Source organism: Suncus etruscus, chromosome 9, assembly GCF_024139225.1.
Source record: "Suncus etruscus isolate mSunEtr1 chromosome 9, mSunEtr1.pri.cur, whole genome shotgun sequence".
NCBI lineage: Eukaryota > Metazoa > Chordata > Mammalia > Eulipotyphla > Soricidae > Suncus > Suncus etruscus.
The window spans coordinates 76736255-76756337 of record NC_064856.1 but is presented as its reverse complement, the minus strand read 5'-3'; the positions used below and the strand labels follow the sequence as shown (position 1 = coordinate 76756337).

General features: G+C 33.2%; 1 protein-coding gene across 2 annotated transcripts in view; it reads right to left on the bottom strand.

Moving 5' to 3' along the window:
- Positions 1 to 662: 662 nt before the first annotated feature.
- BBOX1 (gamma-butyrobetaine hydroxylase 1) overlaps positions 663 to 20083 on the bottom strand; it is a 55159-nt gene continuing 35738 nt past the window's right edge. For both annotated transcript variants that reach the window (XM_049780961.1, XM_049780962.1), the window contains 4 exons: positions 17434 to 17539; positions 11355 to 11551; positions 3646 to 3812; positions 663 to 1042 (listed from right to left, as the gene is read on the bottom strand). In XM_049780961.1, coding sequence (XP_049636918.1) covers positions 882 to 1042; positions 3646 to 3812; positions 11355 to 11551; positions 17434 to 17539 — 631 coding nt within the window. In that variant the 3' untranslated portion in view covers positions 663 to 881. The remainder of the gene's footprint in view (positions 1043 to 3645; positions 3813 to 11354; positions 11552 to 17433; positions 17540 to 20083) is intronic.

The window sequence follows — 20083 nt, the reverse complement described above, 5'->3', positions numbered from 1 at the left end:
AAAAATCTACTTAGGACTATATTTCAGCAATGTCAATGTAAAGATTCTCTTATTTGCAAGCATAGGAAAGGTGCTGAAATCAACAGGAATTGGACTTTCATGGATGAGAGTGACATTTATATTTCAATACCAGTGACAAGGCAAGGACCATGGAGAAAACCAAGATTGTAGATGACATTGTTCAGTTTAACCTATATTGGATCCACTTGAGTGTCACATGTATCTTGGTTAGACATTTCCTAGTTACATGTTAAAAGTAAGGAATCAACAGAATTGATCATGAACAGGCAGTTCTTGAAAGTATGTATGTGAATAACTTATATTGACTAGGTTTTTTCTTTATTTGGTATGGTTGGGATTGGTGCATAACTAATATATTAAAGGAAATATTAATGTTAGCAAGGTCTGAGAAATTGACTAATAGAATCTGTAATAAAAATTAATAAAACATATCATTGAAAATATGAAGATCATTACTTCATGCCTGTTATTGAGAAATACACCATCAAATATCTATTTGATGTAGAAACAGAGAAGAACCAAGTTGAATATGAATATTTACTTTTATGAAGGCTTTATTTGAATAAATCTTTTATTTGACATAAACTATTTGCAGGCATCCATAAAACTTTCTATGGGTAAAGGTATGATATCATTCATGTAACAGAGAAGGAAAGATGCTTTATTTTGGCAAGAGTAAAAGACTATAACAACATCTTAAAAGTTGCCATTGTATGTAATTACAATAAAAACTTGTGAGAAAGGTGATGCAAACAATGTTAAAGAAATAAAAATATAAATGGCATAATTTATGGTCTGTGGAGACAAATAACCTGACCATAACTCCCAAAACACATTTATTGAAGAAAATCATAGGAGATTTAGTTTCTGTTCTCCACACTTTGCTTTAAGATGCGAAGCCTTGACATGACCACATCCCAATCGGCATATGCTCCTTCTAAGTGGCGGGTTATCTCAGTTCCTGCTTCATAACTGCGTCGGCCATGAAGCAAGCGCCAGTTATCAAAAATAATCACATCACCTAGACAAAAAAAACAAAACAAAACAAAGTTTAATATGAGTTATCTTGTTTTTAAAAGGTCTGTAGAGCTAGAAAATGACAACCGTCATTATTTCTTGGTTTATATTAAGAAATAGTATTCTTGGGCTGGAAAAATAGTACAAGAGTTAAGGTACATACATTACTTTGCATGTAGCAGATAACACTTTGATTCCTAGTACCCCATAGTTCTGCAACATCCTTAGATGTATTTTAAAAGGCTATAAATCCTCCCAAGGACTCACAAAACAAACAAACAAACAAAAAAAACAATGAGTTGGCCCATAGTCTTCTAAAAACTTCACAGATAACTTTGGTGGTCCTTGACACTACTGTAGTTCCTTAGACTCTTCCTTTGAAACTGCTGGCCAGTTGACCAAAAATCACCTGGAAGGACCCCAGACTTCCTGATCAGTGCTGGGTTTCCTACTCGCAAATCAACCAACCAAAACCAATATGCTTCTTCATATTGAAGTGTAAATTATACATCAGACAATTGAATGCAGAATTTTTCTATTTATTTTTTACACAGTTTGGGGATCAAATCCAGGGCCTCATACATGAAAGGTAGGTATTTTATCCTATCATCAGTCTTGCTTTAAACTTTAGAAATTTAATTTGTAGTCTACCAGGGTCCTATAGACACTTTTTATACTTCACACACAAAATATTTCTATCTAAAGCAGTTTAATTTTTTTCTGCTCAATACTTATCTCTTAAATTAGAATATTTTTTTAACAGTTTAAAAGCTTCAAATAACTATTGGAAAACTGATTTACTTATCTTAAATTTTATGTGCATGGGGCTGGAGAGATTACATGGAGGTAAGGCATTTGCCTTGCATGCAGAAAGACAGTGGTTCGAATTCTGGCATCCCATATAGTCCCCTGAGCCTGCCAGGAGCAATTTCTGAGTGTAGAGCCAGGAGTAGAGCACTGCTGGGTGTGACCCAAAAACCAAAAAAAAATTTATGTGCACTATATTTAAGTTTTTTTAAAATCCTGGAAGGGTGTTGGGGAGATGATAATTCAAAGGTTAGAGAGAATACCTGGAATGCAAAGGGCCCTGGTTTGATTACAGGTACCACATAAGTAACCAATTATTATTAATATAGCCTTGGTGACCCCTATCACCAATAGTAAGGCCAAACAAAATAAAATAAAACAATAACCCCCCAAAGCATTATTTTAACATTTTTTCATACATGAGAAAAATAAAGCTTTGATAAGTTGGAGGATTTTTTCCTTAAGCCACACTGCTATCATATGGAGAATGGACTCCATTTTTCTTTCCCTTTTAGAATTTTCCCCATAGTAATATTATTTTCTATACTATTTCTTTTTAAAATAAGCCTGTTTTTTTTTTTTTTTTTTTTTTTTTTTTTTGTGGTTTTTGGGTCACACCCGGCAGTGCTCAGGGGTTATTCCTGGTTCCAGGCTCAGAAATTGCTCCTGGCAGGCACGGGGGACCATATGGGGCGCCGGGATTCGAACTGATGACCTCCTGCATGAAAGGCAAATGCCTTACCTCCATGCTATCTCTCCGGCCCCAAAATAAGCCTGTTTTATGGTTTAGCCATGGCCTCATTGAGCTTTCCTGTATACTTTATTATTCAATAATCAATAATCAATACACACAAGTGAAAAATCTAATTTGACAAATTAACAATAAAAGAAAATTATGATTTTAATATATACAAAACTTTTGTTTGATGACTTTATACATGTATTTTTGTTAATATCTATACATATCTATCTATCTATCTATCTATCTATCTATCTATCTATCTATCTATCTATCTATCTATCTATCTATCTACCTACCTACCTAAAGCCTCAAGTTTGATGTCACTTTCTGAGATGAGATAGTCCAGAAAAAATATAATGCATTTTTCTTTTCTATTTAAAGTATATGGAGTACTGAATATATCAAAGATAGTTATCTCTGTCATACCAAATAAATTTAATTAATAATCATTATTTACTTAATTTAGAATGAGAATTATGGTGATGATCCTACAGTAAGGAAAACTTAAGTTTTAAGACAGCATAACAGACATTAGTTTTCCTTTCATCTATAACTTGTCTTTTAAAATTTATTTTTTTCTCCAAACATTCATTCTATAGTTGTAGTTTATTAAATTTGGTGTGTTTAGGAGCTACTTAGAAGCTTGTTAAATGTTTTTAAAATCTAGAGAATTGGAGCCAGAGACATAGCTGAGCAAATGAAAAGCAATATTTATTTATTGGAGGTCCAGGTTTGATCCTCAGTACTGCTCGGTTCCTCTAACCACCACTGGAAAAGATCTCTATCCAGGAGTTAGTTACTCAGAGAGCTACTTCCTTGAGCACTACCAGATATGGTCTGAACACCCAATCCCAAACAAAACAAGAAAAAATCTGGAGAACAAATGTATTAGGGATAGGCTAGAAATGTTCTCTTTAAGCATGTTTACAGCTCCCTAATATTTTCATCTAAAGTATCTGTAAACCATAATGGAGAAAATATGATTTAGATATTGCTTTAGGTGTTAAAGAATTAAAAAAAATTACACCCTTTACATTAGGGAAAATGAATTCACTGACCTGGATTCATCTTGAAAGTAAATTTGAAGTCTTTGCAGTTCATAAGGTCAACAAACTCCTTCAAAGCAGCATAGAAAGGTTGAACTTTTTCAATGGGTGCATCAAATATTGTGTCTCTAGTTGCGTTATTGAAATTGATGCGAATCACTTGGCCTTTATCATCTAATCTAAAGTTTTTAAGGAGAAAACGTTAAAATGTTTCATTCATAATGTTTTACTTACATTTATTTTTGTTTTATTTTGTTTTTGGTCCATACCCAGTGATACTCCTCGCTCTGTGCTCAGAAATTATTCCTGATGCTTGGGGGGGACCAAATGGGATTTCAAGTTTTGAAACTGAGTCTATTGTGAGCAAGTTCCCTACTCACTATACCCTGGCCCCTTATTTACATTTCTAAAGTTCTATTGAACTTAAAAAATGTTAATGGAATATAATATTAAAGAAGTAAAAATTGTATAAAAGGTATTAAGATGATCTATTATACAATATTAATCTTCTTTTTAATTTATTCATTTGTAAATTCTTTTTTTTAAATTTCACACAGGGGCCACTTTCTAAAGAATATTGAGCCACTCTAGCCCATGTTCCTGATACCATAGTGATAGTTGTGTGCTTGAGCTAGCACTGCTCAAGGGACACTCGGGCTATACCCACTGGTGCTAGGGATACCAAGTATAATGCACATGCTATGAATGTGTTCTTGAATTGTCTTCCTGATTTAGATAAATATTCTTGAAATCTTACCACATAAATGTCAAAAGGATTAAAGTTAATATAAAGCAAATGTTACTGAAAGACTTTTTAACAGAGCTTTTAATATTTACAGAAATGAATTTGTTCTTTAAAGCATTAGAGTTTATACAATTAAATAATTTTATGTTACAAATTTATACATCCATTTGTATATAAGTTTCATCTATTGAGCTTTCAATTTTTATTTGTTGGGAGCTTTATTGAAAAAAAATTGATTATTTGAAATACATTGCCTTTTAATGTAATCTTTAGGTTTTTTTTTTCTTTAGACACAAAGAGATGAGATCAGTGCAGCACACATTGTTTGTACCTTCATGCCCATAACTTCTTTTTCAGTGTATTGACTTATAGAAGACTAATTTTCCTTTAATGCTTTATTCTCACCATTTAATACAGAACCTGGACACAGAAGACAGTTATATACTAGTTGCAAATGTAACTCTTTATATTTTTAGTATCTTTGGAGAGTATATGAATAATGAATCTGAGACAGTTGCAAAATATCAGTTTTTAAAAGAAAGACTCAAAAATTATCTATAAACTTAAGATATACTGATAATAAATAGAAATGAATGAGCATTGATTAGACACAGACTGAAATGAAAATAATAGTGGAAGGTGGCTTTTCAACCGTCCAAAAAAAAAAAAAAAAGAAGAACTAAAACCACCTATTCTTTAAAACCAAAACCAAGGTCTGAGAAGATGGGGAAGGGTTGTGGTTAAATGCCTGAGATTATTCCTGAGATTATTCTGGGCACCCAGAAGTAGAATACAGACATGATGGGTCAATTAAAAATTCCACATGTTCCAGCGTTTGGAGACATTGACTGAAGGTCTGGATTACACTTAGATGAGCAATCACAAGTCACTTCGAGTCTGTTATTAAGACAGGTAGAGAAAAATGGGTGTGATTGACTTTGGGGTTAAAATTTTTGTGGTGCCCTTCTGTTAAAGTCCCAGAATCTTAAGAGTAAAAAATAGGCCAAGATGAGTATGTCTATATTTATGAAAACGTAGACTAGGGACCTATAGTGATAGTACAATGTATAAGCCTTGCATGTGGCTGACCATCATCAATCCCAGTGCCACATATGGCAGTGTAAGCCCCAAGAGTGATCCATAGCATTGCCATGAGTATACCCTGACTGCCAGGTGTGGCCCCTAAACAAACAAAAATATTAAATAATTGAACACCCAATGAAGCTGCCTCTTTTGTCCTATCTTCTCTAAAAGAACTTTGTGAGGTATAGTTAGAATATAAGTTCACACTGCTCATTTAAAATTTTGTAAAGCCATTTTGCTTTTAATCTTAGGTTTAAAATTCTAGTTCTACTGTTCCTGACCCATTTTTTTCTCCTTGGTCTCTGTATATGTCAGCATTTTTTTCTTCCATTCTCTGTGTAATGATAAGGTTATGATGAAACTTTGAAACTTTGTGGAGTTATTTCCTTCTAGTTACCCTGGGTAATTTTTTCTTTCCTTTCTTTCTTTTTTTTTTTTTTGGAGGGGGAGACAGTCTTTCATGCTCAGTGGACCCAGAAACCACTCTTGGTAATTATTAGTCAACAGGAACATACAGTTGAGGGGGAAAGTCTAAGGATGCATTGGTGCTTGTACCCTGCAGTTTGAAGGGCCACAAGGCCATCTATTAGTGATTAAGTGCCACATCCAGTAGTATTTGAAAGATCATATGGTATAGGAGATCAAACTAGTTCCTACATATGCCAGACTCACATCTTAGTCCCCTTGTGTTCTATCTCACAAATACAGATTTGTTCTACTTCTTGATGTAAATAAATAGTCATGATAGGAAGAATTTTTTCTTTTCTTCTTTCTTTCTTCTTTCTTTCTTCTTTCTTTCTTTCTTTCTTTCTTTCTTTCTTTCTTTCTTTCTTTCTTTCTTTCTTTCTTTTCTCTTTCTTTCTTCCTTTCTTCTTTCTTCTTTCTTCTTTCTTTCTTTCTTCTTTCTTTCTTTCTTTCTTTCTTTCTTTCTTTCTTTCTTTCTTTCTTTCTTTCTTTCTTTCTTTCTTTCTTTCTTTCTTTCTTTCTTTCTTTCTTTCTTTCTTTCTTTCTTTCTTTCTTTCTTTCTTTCTTTCTTTCTTTCTTTCTTTCTTTCTTTCTTTCTTTCTCTCTTTCTCTCTTTCTTTCTTTCTTTCTCTCTTTCTCTCTTTCTCTCTTTCTCTCTTTCTTTCTCTCTCTCTTTCTTTCTTTCTCTCTTTCTTTCTCTCTCTCTCTTTCTTTCTTTCTTTCTTTCTTTCTTTCTTTCTTTCTTTCTTTCTTTCTTTCTTTCTTTCTTTCTTTCTTTCTTTCTTTCTTTCTTTCTTTCTTTCTTTCTTTCTTTCTTTCTTTCTTCCTTCTTTTTATTTATTTGTTTGTTTATTTACTTATTTAGTTATTTATTTATCTTTTTTGGTTTTTGGGCTACACCCACTGCACTCAAGGCTTACTCCTGTTTCTGGGCTCAGAAATCGCTCCTGGCAGGCTCAGTGGACCATATGGGTTGCCAAAGATCAAACCAGGGTTGATCCTGGATAGGCTGCTAGAAATTTTATTTTCTAGAATCTGTTTCTTTACAGATCAGTGAAAAGAGCCTTTCAATTTATTAAGTTAATGAAATCAAAATTGTGTATTTCTTTCAATTTTAGTTTTAGGGACACAATTAGTAGTGTTTCTGGGCTAATCCTGTCTCAATGCTAGGGACTTGCTCACTGAAGCGCTCAGTTAACTATGCAGTTCCAGATTAAATCTTGAACTCCAATATGCAAAAATCCCCCCTTTGAACTATGTTCCAGCCCTATTATGTATATTAAGCTTTTGTTTTTATGTATGTATGTATGCATGTATGCATGTATGTATTTGTGCCACACCTGGAGGTGCTCAGGTATTACTCCTGGCTCTGCACTCAAAAATCACTCCAGACAGGCTCAGGGATGCTGAGTATCCAAGCTGGGTTTGTCAACTGCATGCAAGACAAAAGCCTTACCACTGTGCTATCACTCTGGCCTCAAGCTTTTGTTTATGAGAGTTCACATGTTTGGATAAAAGTATTCCATTTTATGAATCAGCTCCAAGGGAAACATGTTATTACCATGATTATCAATGACATCTCATTGGAGATGTGTGTTTATTGAGAGATGAGATTTTTGATGGAACTCTTGTGTTTGTCATTGGAAACTCACAATAGTATGGCCCATCACATCAAAGCTCAAAAGGCTCTGCCGGAATCTTTTAAATTGATTATATATATCCTCCTTTATTTGCCTTATAAACTCAATTGAATTTGAGATTAGCAGTAAATGTTAACTCATTAATCAAATTTTTATTATGCCCCTTTCTATGAATATTTTTTTTCTACTCTGGTAGGTGTATTAACAGTATTATTACACTGAAATTACAGGATTATAATACCAATTCTATCTGATGTGATAGATACTAACATTACTCCATTTAAATTGGCAAAGATGCCTTAATAAACATATTTCTTGTTCCAAAATGCACTGTTAGTAAGAATAGGAATTTGGGGCCAGAGCAATACCACAGCAAGTAGGCTGTTTGCCTTGCATGTGGCCAACCCAGGTTCAATTCCAGGCATCCCATATGGTCTGGTCCATCATAGTTGCCAAGAATGATTTTTATTGAAGAGCCAGGAGTAACACCTGAGTGCTTCTGAGTGTGGCCCCCAAGAGAAAAGTAGAAATTATCAGGGCTGGAGTGGTAGCCCAAGTGGTAGGGCTTTTGCCTTGCATGTGCTGACCTAGGATAAACCTCGGTTCAATCTCTCGCATCCCACATAGTCCCCCAAGCCAGGAGTGATTTCTGAGCGCATAGCCAGGAGTGACCCCGGAGCACCACCGGGTGTGCCCCAAACACCGCCCTCCAAATAAAAGAGAAGGAAGTATCTTTTTGATATATTAGGATACACTACTAAAGATTAGTCTCATCCATATTATTTTTGCCCTACTTCCATTGTTTATTTATTTTTTATTGTACTGCATTAACACTATTTCTGTCAGCATCTTCCACAATTTTTTTGTTTTAGGTAAAAAATGAGCTTCTCAAAATAATTGAAATATGTGACCCTGAGGAAAATGAAATGAACCAGATAAATTCAGGAAATAAAAACTCCCGTTAAGTGAAATTGCTCTGTTTTATCCCTGTTGTCAAAAATGCATTTTAAGTGGATTAATTTTAACCAGTTTATATTCTCTAGACTATACCTGATACCTTGAAAATAAACAGATTCTGGAAGTTTACTATAAAATATACACAAAACCTAGTATTGATTCAGATGTAGACCATTTAGTTAATCACATTTAATAGCTATATTCTTTGCTTTTGTTTACCAATCTTTTAGGACCTGTACAGTGTGCCATAACACACTGGTAATTTATCATGAACTTTTAAAGTAGCTATAGAATAGTTAAAATGGTCATGTTACAAACTAGAATTTTATAATTATTTATTCTCTTTTCTATCTTAGATTGACCTCTTAGAGGATATATCAGATTTATGGTAACTAGAATTTATTTATTAAGCCTATATTTCTTTTAGACTTTTTCCAATTTGTCATTTTATACCTACAAAATATTCCCCACCTGGACGTAATATTCATGTTTTAAGGTATCCTCACCTCTAGTCTGTAGTCTTTCCAATTGGTCTTCTTGTTCATGTCTTTACTTTTGTATACACTATTTAGCATAGGAAGCTGTGTGACCTAGTTAAGCTAATTAAATTTATACAAATATAAGTTGTCAAACACTGTGGTTGCTCTGTATTTGTGAATGAAAGATTTTGACCTAACAATGACTCATGGGAATTTATATGTACTTTCCCTCATGTAAGACTGCACTAAATACCTTCTTTCTTACTCAGTTCTATACTGCTCTTCTTATTGTCTCTGAACACTTAAGACATATTCTTAGGATCTTGACATTAGCAGATTTTGGAAGCTACCTCTCAGTATACATCGCTCTTGTAAACTTTTTCCTTAGAAATCACCTACACAGTAATTGCAGATTGTTTTTATACCATATTATAAAATGATACAAATCCCATCTTCCCTATGCTTTTATTTATATGAATTTACTATCCTCCCCTACTTTTAAATTTTTTCTCAAGCACTTACAATTTTTTAACCTTCATGATAATATACACATGTTTAAAAAAGTTCAAATTCTCCTCTTTCCTATTGGATTGTATGGAATTTGAAAGTAGAAATCTTGGGGCCATAGTGAGCATTTGCCTTGCATGCTGTTGATCCAGGATGGACCCAGGTTCGATCTCTGGCATATGGTTTATATAAAATTCACTTTGCTGCAGAATTGAATATTTGAATCAGGAATGTCCAATAAGTGATCTCTAATTTTCTGGCTATGCTGATACCTCAAAATATATTTAGAAACCAAATGAATAATAAATAATCTATTTTTGGGGAAAATAATGCACTTTGTGTGCTTCACTGTAGATGAAAGCAGAAATTCTAATGATTATTAAAAGAATAAAGTCAACACATTTCCTTAAAGAAGAGATATAGATGGCAAAAAGCACATGAAAAATGCTCCACATCACTAGTCATCAAGGAGATGCAGATTAAAACAATGAGATATTATCTCATGCCACAGAGACTGGCACACAACACAAAAACAAGAATGACCACTGCTGGCGTAGATGTGGGGAGCAAGGAACTCTCTTCACTGCTGGTAGGAATGCCATCTAGTACAGTCTTTCTGGAAAACTATATAAAGTTTCTGGAAAACTTAAGATTCTGGGCACTGAACTCCCATATAGTCCAGCAATTTCACTCCTAGGGATATACCCCAGGATCACAAAACACAATACAATAATGCCCTCTTGACTCCTATGTGTTCATAGCAGTGCTATTTACAAAAGCCAGAATCTGGAAACAACCCAAAGGCCCAACAACAGATGAGAGCTAAAGAAACTGTGGTCCATATACACAATGGAATACTATGCAACTGTTAGAAAAATGAAGTCATAATATTTGCCTATACATGGATGAATAAAGAGACTATTTTGTTGAGTAAAATAAGTCAGAAAGAGAGATAAACACAGAATAGCCTCACTCATCTGTGGAATTTAAGAAAAATAAAAGTAGTATAGTAATAATACCCACAGACAATATAGATGAGTCATGATATGAGCTTACCACAGAATAGTATATGCTGTTATAGAAATAATTATATTAACAAATACCATGATAATAATAGAGAGAGAAATACAATGCCTGTCTTAAAGACAGGCAGGGGATAGGGAAGGAGAGAAATTGGGGACATTGGTGGTGGGAGTTTTGCTGGTGAAGGTTTATGACTGAAACCCAGTTATGAACAAATTTGTAATCATGGTGTTTAAATTAAGAGATTACTTCCATAAAAATAGCACACACAAAAAAAGAAAATAAAGTCAATAGAGAGGATAAGAAAGCTAATAAGTAAAGAAAAGAGAGAACTAAATTTTTACATAATATTATTTAGCTCCTAGATAGTCTTTCACTTCTTGCTGGAAAGATTGTAATATAAGCATTTATATCTTTTTGCAAGTGTATTTTAAAAAAAAGGAAGTGCTTTAAATATAATATCTTTATATATTTTCACATCTTAAAATTCATTTTAAATTTGAGTCATGATTATTTGTAATATTGTTAATGATAAGATTTCTGCTTACAATGTTGCCACATCACACTTTCACCAGAGTTTCTGCTTAAAAATCAAATATGCATCATGTTTCAATTACTTATATGCTACTGATGAACCACTATAAAATTTGATGGAAAAACTTTTTGTGGGGAAACTGTTTCTTTGTTTTTCTCTAAAATTGGATTAAACACTTATTAAAAAGTAAAGTTTTGGAATTAGTGAAAACTGTGTCTAAGTTTTAGATTCATAACTCTTATTGTTAGCAGTTTTATTGCTATGAGAAATTTAAAAATAGTACTTACTCTATAATTTTGTGTTTGGATTGTACAGAGAAATCACAATAATCCACTCCAATGTCTGTAAAATCCACAAAGGTAGAAGATAAAATCTGAAATGCCCGAGGGTTTCTTTCCTTGAGCTTTCGGCATATGTTAAATCCATCTACGATTTCTGTATCACCACCAGTGACTGTCTGTTTTATGCAATGAAGAAGTTGAACCTATCGAAATAAATAGAAAAGGATGCTTTTATAAGTAATTACATTTTTTTCATATGTGCTAAAAATATTTAAAAAATACCTTAAGTGAATTTTTTATTCACCTAGTGTTAGAAAAGAGGGTGGCTGTAGAAAAAGTTGCTTACTTAATGTTAATGTTTTGTAGTTAATAATTAAAAACAAGCATAGACATGTATTTATCTTTTATAAACAAAAAGCACACATTACAATAGCTTCAAGAAATGAAGATATTATTTTCTAGTATTAAAGCACTTCTTTAGAAAGAAGTTAGATTCAATCTTGGCAAAAAAGAATGGAAACATTTCAAATATATAAAACAGAATGCAGAAAGAAAAAAGGCAGCAATGATAATTGATATACAAAAATCCATATTTCACTAATTGCCAATAAGTCCCTAGATTAGCATGTCATAAATGGGAAGAGTAGACCCAGTAGGAAAGGTAACCGAGGACCTTGTCAAGAAGAATTTTGAGGGGCCGGGGAGGTGGTGCTAGAGGTAAAGTGTCTGTCTTGCAAGCGCTAGCCAAGGAACGGACCACGGTTCGATCCCCCGGCATCCCATATGGTCCCCCCAAGCCAGGGGCGATTTCTGAGCGCTTAGCCAGCGGTAACCCCTGAGCATCAAATGGGTGTGGCCCCAAAACAAAAAACAAAATTTTTAACATTACATGTTTCGACTTCCTATTGCACAGAGTAAAACATTAAGTACTCCAGAAACTGGGGCAATAGTTACAGTGAGTTAGGTACTCGTCTTGCAGACAGTAACCAGCTTTCAATCTCCGGTTCACCATATGAAACTCTGAATCTTGCCAGTAATGATCACTGAACACAGAGCCAGGATCAGATCATATCCTGATCACTGTCAGCAGTAAACCTCTAGAAGAGTTGCATGTGGCCAAAAATAGCCAAGTATACAAAAACATAAAATCATGGAAAGCTTTTGAGTATGTAAGTGATGTAGACGAGACTTTATTTAAGAATATTAGTCCAGTGGTATTACATAGGATGAATTGTCTAAGAGCTGGGGATTATGAGTCATAAACCACTTGGGAGTGGGATGTGTTCACGTAAGGATAAAAGGACAATGAGGTAGCACTGAAAATGAGAAATCAAAATGATACTATATATGATTTTTATAAAATTAAAGGACAATTTTAAAAGATTATTTTGTTTGGAAAAGTTAACCCCAAGGATATAGTATAGTGCTCAGGGCACATGCCTTGCACGTGATGGTCCAGGGTTCAATCCCTGGCATCTCATAAGGTACTACAAATCTGCCAGCATTAATTACTGAGTGCAGAGTCAGGAGTAACTCCTGAGCACCACTGGGTGTGGTCCAAAAACAAATGAATAAACAAAAATATTAAATATATATAAAAATAAAAACCAACCCATAAAACTTAAAAAATGCGTTTGAATGGAGTTGTGCTTCTATAATTATACTGATGTCTTAAGTGTTAAGAAATCGACTCTGCTTAACTGTGAAAATTTCCATCTTACTGAGAAATACGAAAATAAAAATAAATGATAGAACTTGTAGGCTGGAAAAGGAAAATATGATTAAATATATTAAAGGAGGAGGCTATTAGGAAAGGAAACAAATACTCATTTAGCTTGGTTTTCTTCAAAATTGGTCTAGAATTATTCTGGCCATCAGAACTTTCTGATGTTTTATGTTGCCCTACATTGTGGTTGTTAATGAGTGAGTCTCAGCAATTGAATGTTTTTGTTTTTGTTTTTGGGCCACACCCGGTGACACTGAAGGGTTACTCCTAGCCATGGACTCAGAAATCGATCCTGGCTCAGGGGACCATATGGAACGACGGGATCCAACCAGGGTCTGTCCTGAGTCAGCCCTGTGTAAGGCAAACGCCCTACTACTGTGCTATTGCTTCGGCCCCTGAAATTTATTTTTTATTTAAATAAGAAGACAATTATATGGCAAATGAAATCATTAGATTTTCAGTAATGAAGGTAATGTAGCTTATATACATGCATTTTTAATGATGCACATGTACCGTAATATTATAAAATTTTTAATGTAATGTGTTACTTCAATATATAACAATCTTTTTTTTTTTTTTTTTTTTTTTGGTTTTTGGGCCACACCTGGCAGTGCTCAGGGGTTACTCCTGGCTGTCTGCTCAGAAATAGCTCCTGGCAGGCACGGGGGACCATATGGGACACCGGGATTCGAACCAACCACCTTAGGTCCTGGATTGGCTGCTTGCAAGGCAAACAACGCTGTGCTATCTCTCCGGGCCCTATAATAATCTTGTATACATACAGAATGAAGATTTTAAACATATTTTTATTCCTAAATGTCACAGAATTAAAGCATTTGAAGTAGAATTGTGATCATGTTTTTGTTAAGCTGCCATCGAGTAAGTTATGGATAATTATAGAAATTTTTAATAATTAGAGCTTTTTTTTTTTGAAGTACTGGGGATTGAACCCAGGACCTCAAACATGTAAGGCAAGGACTCTACTGCTAAGGTACATTCCTGATTCCACAAATTAACTAGCTTATAAGTGAGAGGTGATAAAGATTGCTAGTTCAGTAAATGACTGTCATTAAAATGATTAAGAAACTATTATTTCAGTTAAATAGCAGCATATGATTAGTGGCTCTCCTGCATCTTCTTAAATTGCACAAATTTTTTCAATATTTTAAATCTTACATATATGTTGTTCTAATGTCATGATTATGTTAATTACACATCTTAATTATGCATAAATCCTTAGGATTTTATATTTTTATTTTCATCTTATTATAAAAACACAGACGAAGTGGTCAAAAATATACAATTGGTGAAATCTCAGCTCACAAAAGGTAAAAAGCTATATTCAAACTTTGATTTGTTTGCCTCAAAATTCTCTTGGAGCAATTTCTTTTACAATAAGGGTAACAATCTTACTAAGTCAGAATTGAGTGCTTTGTGGGTTTAACATCCATTTCAGGCTAATGAGGTCTGATTTTCTGATTCTAGGAGAGATCTAGCCTAAATAAAGTTTGTTTTTTTAATATGCCTTTCTTAAATCTAAGAAATATATACATAAACCAGCTATATCATTTTGAAAATCATCTCATCATCAGTGCAATGAGATGTGAAGTTGCAAGATTAAAAAGAAGATTAAAAAAAGTTAACCTAAAATCTACTGAACTCCAAGCAGAAAAATAAAAATCATAATAACATTTTCTTGAGAGAATTAGCATGTTATTTTAAAGTCTTTTTAGGTTTAGATGAAGTCATAGAATTTTTCAAATATAAGTATTTAAAAAGACTTTCAAAAAGTCATCTGATAAATTTTACATATGGTCAGGCCAAGTAATTGTCTACTTTTATGAACTTAAATTTTAATGCATTCTTGTGAAACAGAAAAGATGATGGGCCTAATAACACTCACAATTAATTCAAAAGATAAATCTATATTTTCTATGTAAATTCCAACTTTATTTCATATAAGCCATTTATTTTGGTTCTATATATTACTTTATGCCATTTTGACTTTTGTCTTCGAGTAAAAAAAGCAACATTTGGGTCTCCTAAGAGATGTGTCTTCTTATTTTGCTCACATATGTTCCCAATTGGTTAAACTCAATTTGCACAGGTAAGATTTTATCTAGATTATTTTCTGGATATTATCTATGTTCTTTTATCTTAATTTATACTTTTATTACTACAAAAAGCTTAGGCTTTGGCATATCTTTAAATAATTAAAACTGGATTTTAACAATAGCACAAACAAGTTCCAACTTTACAGTCATTCTACTAGAATATGAACAGAATTTTTATTTAAAGCTTTTCTGTCAGTGAAGTTGGCCTTGGATGTTTCACTTTCTGATGGAGATAGGTGCAACTTTTGCCTTTCTTTGCCTCTTTAGAGCTTATCTGCGAAGGGTCTATTATGTGTCAGACGCTGACTTATTGTCTGAGAGATAGAGAAATATATGATAGAGGTTCTGTGCTTAAAATGTTCATAGGGAGCTACAATGTCTATAATTAAAGTATATATATTTTTGGAATGTTGAAGTCCAGCATGATTAGTATAAAAAAACTAGAGAGACTGGATTTAAATTTAAGTTATTTAAATTCCAATATCAGCTTGAAAAGTGTTTAACTGTGTTTGAATTATTTCCTTAGGCAACATAAAATCATAATTATTCTATCTTAAAGGAATGTGAAGAAGAATCAAAAAGTCATACAGTAAAAATTTTAAAAGTATACAATGTTATAAAAATAACTTTATAACATATTCAGGAATATTTATGAAGTCATTTAATCACTTTTCCTTCATCGTTCTATTGTAACACAAAAGGATAACTCATCTCATAATAAATAGAAAGTGTCTAAAAATTTCACATTAGACTCTGGTTTTAGATTTTTATTTTTTAAAATATACTTTTCTAATGGAAAACTTTGGACTTCTCTTTAGACTATATTCCTCTTAACCTTCTAACATATCTTTGGCAGAAGAACCAAGTTGATTGCTTTGCATTTTAATTCCACAATTTTAGAGAATCGTTGTATTACATTTGTAACAAATTATATTGTATAGGTCCTCCCACCATTCCCAGTCAAAAAAGAGAGAAAAGTATTTCACTGTCATCATTTAGTTCAATGAAATAATAATGAGATGTTTTACAATCAACAAAATAAATTATGTGTGAGAAATATTATACAAGCTAAGTTATACTGCCAAGAACAATGGGTAATAATAAACTTACACAAAGATTATCTGTTCTATAAACATGATGAAAAAAGGATAAAGTTATTGTATAGTAAATAAAGAATTTGTTTTAATCCCTAATTAGAAAATTAACAAGTGGTACAAATTTTGTTCCCACTTTCAATCCCACCCTGCAAACAATACCATCCAAAAATCTATACAGAAAACTAATTTTGATTTGACCCGTTTCACCTTTATTAACTGAGAACTACACCTATATTTTCACTTAAAAATTCTCTTTGTCCACCATATTTTTATTTTTTTTATTGTTAAATTATCTTTATTTAAACACCGTGATTACAAATATGATTGTAGTTGTATGATTACAGTCATGTAAAGAACACCCCCCTGAGGCCAGAGAGATAGTATGGAGGTAAGGCCTTTGCCTTTCATGCAGAAGGACGGTGGTTCAAATCCCGGCATCCCATATGGTCCCCTGTGCCTGCCAGGGGCGATTTCTGAGCCTAGAGCCAGGAGTAACACCTGAGAGCTGCCGGGTGTGACCCAAGAACATCCCTCTTCACCAGTGCAAGATTTCCACCACCAATTTCCCAGACCACTTAAGGCATTCTTTACGGTAAATATTTCTATGTGTTTACTTCACTTAGTGTCACTTAGGTTTTAAAATAGAAACAAGAAATCTTTCAAAGCAAAATTTCTTGATTGTATATTTGGGGTGGGGGTGGGGTCACAATGAGCTACACTGGGTAGTACTCAAGAGCTATTTCTGGTTTTGTTCATAGGAGTGTGTCCTAGAGATCTTGAGGTCTATATATGAAGCTGGAGATTTGAATCTGGGCTTGTTTCACTCAGAGCTAGTGCCTCACCTTTTTATTCTCTGTTCCCCCAATTTTTTGTGGATGCTTTTTGTCATACTTGATAGTGTTAGGGATTACCTAGTGATTCTTAAATGCAGATACAGGAATACAGCCTTGAGCACCACCAGTACCCAATACCCTGCAAAAATACATGGAAATAGGAATTTTCAGAATTTAGGTAGAGCCATTTTGTCTTTGGGTTGTGTTGGGAGAAAGATGGATCCTATAAATTGGTCAGTGAAATATATAGTTTTCTAGACTCAAAGCAGAGGATATTGGTCTGAGCCTGCCTTGTGAAAATATATTAAGTCTTACCCCAGGTGGATGATGGAGAGCTGGATAATCAGTGTGAAAGCTTAGCTTCCCAGTTGTGTAAGCCACATTGTTTGCATCAATTTTGTCTTGTACATGCCAAGTGTGTCTGCAAAATATAAGAAACATATGTTTTAAAAGGCTGTCATTAAACATAGAAAATATGTAGAATAATTTGATACTGCGGGAAAGGAAAACTTTTTAGTTTATGAAATAATTATGATAATGAGCATGAAACTCTGACCTTTCTTTGTCCAACACAACCACTTTAGGATCAGCCTCTCATTTTACTTTTCATTTCTAAAGAAGAGTATTTTTATAACTTAATTTCCCTACAAAGTTTAGAGAGATGTGTATATATGCTTTTAGATATTTTTAAATAGCTTGGTGCATTTAAAGAATAATACATCAAGGTGAAATTTAAATTACATTAAAAGGAACCATTTGAAAAAGAACATTTTAGTGACATTAATACAATTACAAATACAAAGTTGGTGACCTTCATCTGGTTTCAAAATGTTTACCTTATTTAAAACTAGAACCTTCTATCCTTTAACTTGTTTCTTTCTATTCTGCCCTTCACACAGTTCTGCAAAACTGTCAGTGGCGAGACTTCCAGACTACACTCAGATTACCGATCGTGCTCTAGGGTTTGTGAGGCAATAGGATCAAATTTAGGTCCTCCATGCATTTTGAACTACGTCCCAGGTCCCAAAGCTTTTAGGTGGGATAAAATCCAATGCTTTATTTTTTTTTATTTGTAGTTTTGCTATTATATCTACATCATTCAATTCATTGAAAACTTATTTCTTTTTTTTTTTTTTTTTTTGGTTTTTGGGCCACACCCGGTGACGCTCAGGGGTTACTCCTGGCTATGCGCTCAGAAGTCGCTCCTGGCTTGGGGGACCATATGGGACGCCGGGGGATCGAACCGCGGTCCGTCTCCTAGGCTAGCACAGGTAAGGCAGTGAAAACTTATTTCTATGTTTAGTAATTACATGTGTTGCCGCAGTCCAAGGGTTTGTTTTCATTGGACAATTTCCATGATCTGGAATTGTTTCCTCTTATATACCGCATATGAAAATTAAATGTCATTTGTCCTCCTCTAAACCTATTTTATTTAATATAATACCCTCTATTTCTACCCATATTGTAGCAAATGATAAGATTTTATCTTTTCTTATAGCTGAGTATATTACATTTTGTATATATGCCACAACTTCTCTACCTATTCACCTGTTATCAGGCACTTGGGTGGTTTACAATTGGCTACTGTAAATAAAACTGCAATAAATATAGATGTCCAGATATGCTTTTAAATTAATTTTTTGTTTGTTTTCTTGGGTCATATTCCAAGGAGTTCCATTGCTAGACATTATGGCAGCTAATTTGTAGATTTTTGAGAAATCTTCATACCGTTTTTTCAGTAAGGTCAGATTGATTCATAATCTTATCAACAGAGAATAAGGGTTATTTTTTTTTCACCACATCACACAGCACAATTTGCTTCAAGCCTTCCTGATAGACCATTTTCAGTGGCATATGGAGGTATTTCATTGTCATTTTGATTTGAATGTTCTTAATATTAAGTGATAAACAGTTTGTCATATGCTTTTATAGACATTGATTTTCTTTACACCCTTTTTGAGGAAGTGTCTTATTTTTTTTCACTTTTCCCACATTTTTTGTGGGACTTTTTGTTGTGGTGGTGGTAATGGTGGTGCTACTAGTAGACTTTTGTTAATATTTTATATATATTGACTATGATCCTTTTGTCATATGTATGGTGACTGGGCATTTTCTTTCATTTACTGGGGTGTTTTTTAAAAAATAAATTTATTTTAAAATGCATCACACAATTGCCATAAATTATCATAATGTACCATATATACTGACATATAAGCCAAATTTTGTGTTGAAACCTCAAACTCGGCTTATACTTGGGTCATGCAGTTAATTTGAATTGGTGCACCTACTGTCTTAAGTGGATTATTCACTTTATTAAAGTTGCCATTGAATTCTATGGGCTAATGTGGTATTTTAATGATATACAGTATATCAAACAATCATGTATTGTAAATGCAATCATGTATTTACTTATTTATTCATTTGTTGATTTCTCAATTATTGTAATTATTTTGGGTATATATCTTTATTTTGAAATTTACCAGTAGCTGCTGCATTTTCCACCTCGACTAATACTTGAGTCACTAAGTTTTCCCATTTTTTTAGGGTAAAATCAGGGGATCAGCTTATACTTGGATTGGCTTATACTCGAGTATATAGTATTTGTTTCTAGATAAATGAAAGCAAAAATAAATAAATAAATAATAACAATAAAAATTATATTATATAATTTATATTTATATATTATTTATATATATTTCTATATAAAATTAGAAATAGAAAGAAACAGTAAAAAATAAAATGGAAGAGAAGAAAAATAGAAAAAAATTCAAAAGTACAATAGCAAGCTCATTTGTAAAAATTATTGTATCACCAATGAATGAATTGTATCACATTTAAATTGTATCCTAATGAAGTTGTTAATACAATGGCAGAAAATTTAATGTTTTTATTAGCTGTCTATTCAGGTGCCTCAGTCTCACTCCTTAAAGCACTGGGGTTGTTTTTTAAGTTTAGTGGTTGATTC